Genomic DNA, 7,660 nt, shown 5'->3' on the forward strand with positions numbered 1-7,660 from the left:
TAACTTTTGTTGACATATTATAAGAATGTCTAATCTGTAATTTGATGCTTTTTGGGGATTTTTCCATCTTTCCTTGGCTTCTTTATGCACATTAATACACATTTTTACCTGGGGTGCCCAAACTTTTGATCCCCACTGTATTCCCTGCTGTCAGTTCTGAGCCAGAGCCTACGAGTGTCATGGATCTCTACAGCCAGATGAAAAGTGACGTGTGCGTAAGATGACATGACACGAAATGACACAAAACAACGTAGAGAAGGCGAGAGAAAAAGAAAGTGCTGTAGGGATTTAATGACAAAGGGGATTGGTGAGGAAGTTCACAGTGCCGAGCACACAGGCCGAGAAATACACCACAGAGAAGACGACAACCATAATGTATGTGATGGACAAAAAGGAATAAGGAGGTCATTCATTATATAAATATGGTATAATGTGAAGATTATTTATTAATAATAAAAATTCATAAATAATAAAGCACAATGTAAAAATGATAAAAAATAAGTAAATAAACACTCACAAATAATGAAATTGGATTGTGTCATGTGAATAGAGGGTACATCAATTAAATTAAATAAACTAAAAACTAGTGACGAATTTAAGAAAATAGTGTGTAAATTAAATGTAAAATGGGCAGACGGCCGCAAAGGTAAAGTATACAGAGCACATGGGTCAAACTGCAATAAATATAAAAAATGTCAAAGATGCAACAAAGCCCGAGCAAAAAGATACCAGACCTACAGGAATACTGTGAAACTAACTATAATGGTGGAAAAAGCTATAAATAAACAATCCAAAGGGCAAATTGTGGTGCAAACGTATTTATTAACCCCTTAAGGACCAAGCCCATTTTCACCTTATGGACGCTTAAAGCATTAATAACTCTGGAATGCTTTTACTTTTCATTCTGATTCCGAGAATGTTTTTTCGTGAAATATTCTACATTATGTAAGTGGTAAATTTTCGGCGATACTTGCATCATTTCTTGGTGAAAAATTCCAAAACTTGATGAAAATTTTTAAAATGTTGCATTTTTTTTAAGTTTGAAATTCTCTGCTTATAAGAGAAAATGATATTCCAAATAAATTATATATTAATTCCTATTTACAACATATCTACTTTATGTTGGCATCATTAAGTTGACATGTTTTTACTTTTAGAAGACATCAGAGGACAAAGCTCAGCAGCAATTTTCCAATTTTTCACAACAATTTCAAAATCGGAATTTTTCAGGGACCAGTTCAGTTGAAGTGGATTTGAGGGACTTTCATGTTAGAAATACCCCATAAATTACCCCACTATAAAAACTGCACTCTACATAGTATTCAAAATGACATCCAGAAAGTTTTGTTAACCTTTTAAGTGTTTCACAAGAATAGCAGCAAAGTGAAAGAGAAAATTCAAAATCTTAATTTTTTACACTTGCATGTTCTTGTATACTCATTTTTATTTTTACAAGGGGTAAAAGGAGAAAAAGCCCCCCCATAATTTGTAACCCAATTTCTCTTGAGTAAGGAAATACCTCATATGTGGAGGTAAAGGGCTCTGCATGTGCACTACAAGGCTCAGAAGGGAAGGAGCAACAATTGGATTTTGGAGAGGCATTCCTGAAATGGTTTTTGGGGGGCATGTCGCATTTAGGAAGCCCCCGTGGTGCCAGAACAGCAAAAAAAATATCCAACACGGCATACTTTTTTAGAAACTATACCCCTCAAGGAACCTAACAAGGGGTACAGTGAGCCTTAATCTCCCACAGGTGTTTGACGACTTTTTGTTTAAGTCAGATGTGTAAATGAATATTTTTTTCACTAAAATGCGCCGCAAAATTTGTAACCCCATTTCTTCTGAGTATGGAAACACCCAATATGTGGATGTAAAGTGTTCTGTGGGCGAACTACAATGCTCTGTTACCGAGCCCTTAAGTAACAGGATGCCCTTGGTCCTAGTGGGGTTAAAAGGTCAAAAAATTAAAATACATAAACTAATAAGACACTGTGAAGTACAGGGATATACTCGGCAGGCATGGAGAAATATTTTTCTAAAAGATGTTTTTATCTACTTGATGTATTTCTAGTATTTCTAGGTGTATCTTAAAAAAAAAATAAAAAAAAAATAAATATATATATATATATATATATATATATATATATATATGTATATATATCTATATGTCAAAGAAGAAAGCAGCACTCCTAAAGTGTGAGTAGGTGCCTCCAGCTAGGATCCGGGTCCCAGATCCTGCATACGTAGTTCCAAGGAAAATGCTGTGGTACTCAAGGTATGGTGAAAAAAAGAAAACTATTTATTCATCCCAAATGTGCAAAGAGCGACGTTTCGATGGTCTCACACCATCATTATCAAGTGGCTTCACCATTTTTTCACCATACCTTGAGTGCCACAGCATTTTCCTTGGAACCATATAAATATATATATATATATATATATATATATATATATATACACAAATCAAAAAAATGTTGCAGTATCTTGTAATATCTTTTTTATTGGACTAACAGAATTTTGTAGAGACAAGCGTTCAGGATTCCGCCCTTTATCAAGTCCAATAGACAAGGACTAATGATCAAAGGACTTGATAAATTATCAGGGAGGAATCCCGAAAGTTTGTCTCTACAAAATTCTGTTAGTCCAATAAAAAAGGTATTACAATCTGCATCACTGGACTAATACGGCTACTCACATTTACTATACAGATATACACATACCTGAAGGTGGTTTAGAACCCTGTGATGTCACACATGCTTGTGATGATGTCACCGTAAGCTGTACAAGGAGGTGCGCGCCGGCTGCAGCCTCTTCAGTGTGTTTTGCATTCACAACCTGTGGTGCAAAGTGTTTGTTAGAGAGTTTCTATTTGCGATAGAGAATTCAAGATTTTGACCGTTCCTTGTCTGAAGAGAGAACCACAAGGTAAGTCTCAGCCTCTTCTATTCATACATACACAGGGCATTTTGTTTGTCAGGGTTTTTTTTTTTTGTTGTTGCTTTTTTTTAGCATAAAAAGCAAGAAATTAATTTCCAAAAGAAATAACAAAAATTATATTCCTCATAGCATTGTGACAATACTTGGCTTAGGCATTAAACATAATAAAACGCACAGATAGTATCATGACCAGAGCTTTTCTTGCAAAACTGCTAAAATGCAATTATGTCCAAAAAAGCCCCCAAGAAAAAGAGTCCTAATTCATGATGTTCTAAAAGATATAAGTCTATGAGAAAGATTTGGTGGTGTAGTAAAAGAATGACAGAAAGATTAGGGCAGAAATATAATAGTTTATAATAGAATTCTGTGTGTACTAACAATAGAAATACTCTGGGTACTCCGAAAGGAAAAACATTTTTCAAATCAACTAGTGGCAGAAAGTCATATAGGGTACAGATAGATCCCAATGAGGTGGGGAAGGTTCATTATTAGTAAATGTATATAGCGGGATAGCCCAATTGTATCTACAGTATGAAGTTCACATGGCCCAGTGACCATGAAGTTCACATGGCCCAGGACAGATTCAGGGTTGTCAGATATTACTAGGACCAGAGAGGTTTAGGGTTATCAGATATTACTAGGACCGGACAGGTTCAGGGTTATCAGATATTACTAGGACCGGACAGGTTCAGGGTTATCAGATATTACTAGGACCGGACAGGTTAAGGGTTATCAGATATTACTAGGACCGGACAGGTTCAGGGTAACCAGATATTACTAGGACCGAACAGGTTCAGGGTTATCAGATATTACTAGGACCGGACAGGTTCAGGGTTATCAGATATTACTAGGACCGGACAGGTGCAGGGTTATTAGATATTACTAGGACCGGACAGGTTCAGGGTTATCAGATATTACTAGGACCGGACAGATTCAGGGTTATCAGATATTACTAGGACCGGACAGGTTCAGGGTTATCAGATATTACTAGGACCGGACAGGTTCAGGGTTATCAGACATTGGAAACCTCAGGGAAGACGTCTCCATATAAAACACTTATAGAGAAGCATCTTCTTCTGAGGCTGCGATGGTCTTAGTGTTATCTTGTGGTTCTGTGCTGGACATTTCTGCTCTGTATGAAGGATCTATTGTATAATGACAGGAATGATGACATGTTGTCTAATGTGTTCACTTATCTCTCTCTCTCTAGTGTTTTCAGGCTCTGACCTGTGACCATGGCCTCTCCACAAGACCCATTGCTGAAGGAGGAGGAAGAAGCAATGGAGGACCATAGTGATATGGATGTAGAAAAGGGCGATATCCCTGAGAGGCAGAACCTGCCATCTCTAAGCGTGATGTCCACCGCACGTTCCATCATCACCGTAGTGATCCTCGCCTTTGTTAATTTGCTCATCTATGCAAATCGCTCCAGCGTGGCGGGGGTGCTGCCTTATATACAGAAAGCATATGACACCAATGCTAGTCTGTCCGGCTTATTGAATACATTGTTCATTGGAAGCTACGTGCTGGTCGCACCAATTGCCGGATATTTGGGCGACCACTGTAATAAGAAATATACTGTTTGCGCAGGAGTCATCGTTTGGCTGAGCATGACACTTACCCTGTCATTCATCCCTGACGGGTATTTCCTGCTCTTCCTGCTGACGAGTGGACTGGTTGGAGCCGGAGAGGCGACTTTCTGCACCATCGCCCCCTCCATCATTGCAGACCTTTTTACAAGTGACCAGCGGACCCGCATGCTGAACGTGTTTTACTCCGTCATACCTGTAGGCTGCGGACTAGGATACATCATCGGGCCCAAAGTGACTGATGCAGCAAGGGGTGATTGGCACTGGGCGCTTCGGGTCACCCCTGGCCTGGGCCTCATAGCTGTGGCTTTGATGATTTTGGTCACAAAAGAGCTTCCAAGAACGACTACAAACGGGAAGAAGAACAACAAATCCCAGAAGTTTGCCAAATGGGCGACAGATCTGAAAAAACTATTTAAAAATCAGAGCTTCATGTTAACCACCATGGGATCGACGGCGGTATCCTTCATAGTGGGAGCCATAGGTGTATGGGGTCCGTCATACCTGACCCACGCACGAACACTCCTACAAGAGAAGGACCCTTGCCGTGCTGAACCGTGTGACTATCACGACATCCTAATATTTGGTGTTGTTACAGTCGTCTCTGGCATTCTGGGAGTTGTAGCAGGGTCAGAGATAAGTAAAAGATATCGCAAATCCAACCCACGGGCGGACCCGCTTGTGTGTGGATGCGCGATGATGCTCTCCGCCCCTTTTCTTCTGTTGGCATTGACTTTTGGCAACATCAGCCTCGTTGCCACCAACATCTTCATCTTCATCGGAGAGACGCTTCTGTCAGTAAATTTCACCCTCATATCTGACATTATACTAAAAGTAGTAACTCCGTGGAGGAGATCTTCAGCCCTGGCCGTGCAGATGACAATCTATCACCTCCTAGGTGACGCCGGCAGCCCGTACCTCATCGGCCTGATATCTGACACCTACGAACGAGGATATGCCAAATCCCCTCTTCTGAAATACCGCAGCCTGGAGTATGCCCTCATGACCTGCACCATAATGGCAGTCATCGGAGGGGCCTTCTTCATGGCCACGGCCCTATATATAGAGAGGGACGAAAAAGAAGCAGAGATGGAATCAGAACCTCCGTCATCCTCCTCCTCCTCACTGCTTCCTGCCGATGAGGACCGCGCTTCAGACTGAGGAAAAGTCATTGCTTACCTTTATCTCGTTTACTTAATTAAAAAAAAAAATTAAGAAAAAAATTGCTCCATTTGTTCTATGTTCCACTTTACCCCATAAAAATATTCTCTACCTATCCAACTGTGTCCAAACCCCAAATAGAAAAATGTACCTGTGCTTGTGTATGTATATGTGTTTGTGTGTATATGTGTGTATGTGTTTGTGTGTATATGTGTGTATGTGTTTGTGTGTATATATGTGTTTTGTGTATGTACATGTGTGTATGTGTGTGTATTAGGGCTGCAAGATATGTGTAATTGTGTTTATGGAGGTAAATATTGTGATTTCGATATTATAAACAAATGGTGAAGTTCCCCCTATTTAATGTCCAATCCCCATTTTTTATATAGCCATCTCCCCCCAATTTCCTGTTCACTGACTAAACATAAAATGGAGGGAATTGGATATGAAATGGGGAGAAATTTGCTTAACTCCTTGGGGACGGAGCCCATTATACCACTGTCACTTTAAGCATTAATAACTCTGGGATGCTTTTAATTTTCATTCTGATTCCGAAATTGTTTTTTTCGTGACATATTCCACTTTATGTTAGTGGTAAATTTTTGTCGATACTTGCATAATTTCTTGGTAAAAAATTCCAAAATTTGATGAAAAAATAGAAAATTTAGCATTTTTCTAACTTTGTAACTCTCTGCTTGTAAGGAAAACAGACATTCCAATAAATTATATACTGATTCACAAATACAATATGTCTACTTTATGTTTACATCATAAAGTTGACATGTTTTTACTTTTGGAAGACATCAGAGGGCTTCAAAGTTCAGAAGCAATTTTCCAATTTTTCACAAAATTTAAAAAATCTGAATTTTTCAGGGACCAGTTCAGTTTTGAAGTGGATTTGAAGGGCCTTCATATTAGAAATACCCCATAAATGACCCCATTATAAAAACTGCACCCCTCAAAGTATTCAAAATGACATTCAAAAAGTTGGTTAACCCTTTAGGTGTTTCACAGGAATAGCAGCAATGTGAAGGAGAAAATTCAAAATCTTCATTTTTTACACTCGCATGTTTTTGTAGACCCAGTTTTCAAACTTTACAAGGGGTAATAGGAGAAAAAGCCCCACAAAATTTGTAACCCAATTTCTCTAGAGTAAGGAAATACCTCATATGTGTATGTAAAGTGTTCGGCGGGCACAGTAGAGGGCTCAGAAGGGAAGGAGCGACAACAGGATTTTGGAGAGTTAATTTTGCTGAAATGTTTTTGGAGGGCATGTCACATTTAGGAAGCCCCTATGGTGCCAGAACAGCAAAAAAAAAATGCCATGGCATTCTATTTTAGAAACTACACCCCTCAAGGCACTTAACAAGGGGTCTGGTGAGCCTTAACACCCATCAGGTGTTTGACGACTTTTCGTTAAATTCGGATGTGTAAATGAAAAGAAAAATTTTTCACTAAAGTGCAGTTTTTTTTCCAAAATTTACCATTTCTACAAAGGGTAATGGGAGAAAACCCCCCCAAAATTTGTAACACAATTTCTCCCGAGTACGGAGATACCCCATGTGTGGCCCTAAACTGTTACCTTGAAATACGACAGGGCTCTGAAGTGAGAGAGCGCCATTCGCATTTGAGGCCTAAATTAGGAATTTGCAATAGGGGTGGACCCGGTAACAAGAATGGCGCTTGTCTCAACCAAAACCCTACAGCAGTGTTTCCCAAACAGGGTGCCTCCAGCTGTTGCAAGCCTCCCAGCCTGCCAGGACAGTCTATGGCTGTCCGGCAACACTGGGAGTTGTGGTTTTGCAACAGCTGGAGGCGCCGTTTAGGAAACACTGCCGTATGAGACGTTTTTAATTTTTTTTGGGGGGGAGGGGCAACGTGTAAGGGGGTGTATGTGTAGTGTTTTACTCTTTCTTATTTGTTAGTGTAGTGTAGTGTTTTTAGGGTACATTCACACAGGCAGGGGTTCACAG

At 39.6% G+C, this 7,660-nt stretch overlaps 1 protein-coding gene across 1 annotated transcript; it reads left to right on the forward strand.

Annotated features, from left to right (window-relative positions):
• Positions 1 to 2,821: 2,821 nt before the first annotated feature.
• Positions 2,822 to 5,725, forward strand: LOC130366957 (protein spinster homolog 1-like). Its single transcript, XM_056569331.1, has 2 exons — positions 2,822 to 2,925; positions 4,148 to 5,725. The coding sequence occupies exon 2, from the start codon at positions 4,173 to 4,175 to the stop codon at positions 5,685 to 5,687; it is 1,515 nt and encodes a 504-aa protein (XP_056425306.1). The 5' UTR covers positions 2,822 to 2,925; positions 4,148 to 4,172; the 3' UTR covers positions 5,688 to 5,725.
• The last annotated feature ends 1,935 nt before the right edge of the window (positions 5,726 to 7,660 follow it).

The sequence above is a fragment of the Hyla sarda genome, chromosome 4, assembly GCF_029499605.1.
Source record: "Hyla sarda isolate aHylSar1 chromosome 4, aHylSar1.hap1, whole genome shotgun sequence".
NCBI classification, from domain to species: domain Eukaryota; kingdom Metazoa; phylum Chordata; class Amphibia; order Anura; family Hylidae; genus Hyla; species Hyla sarda.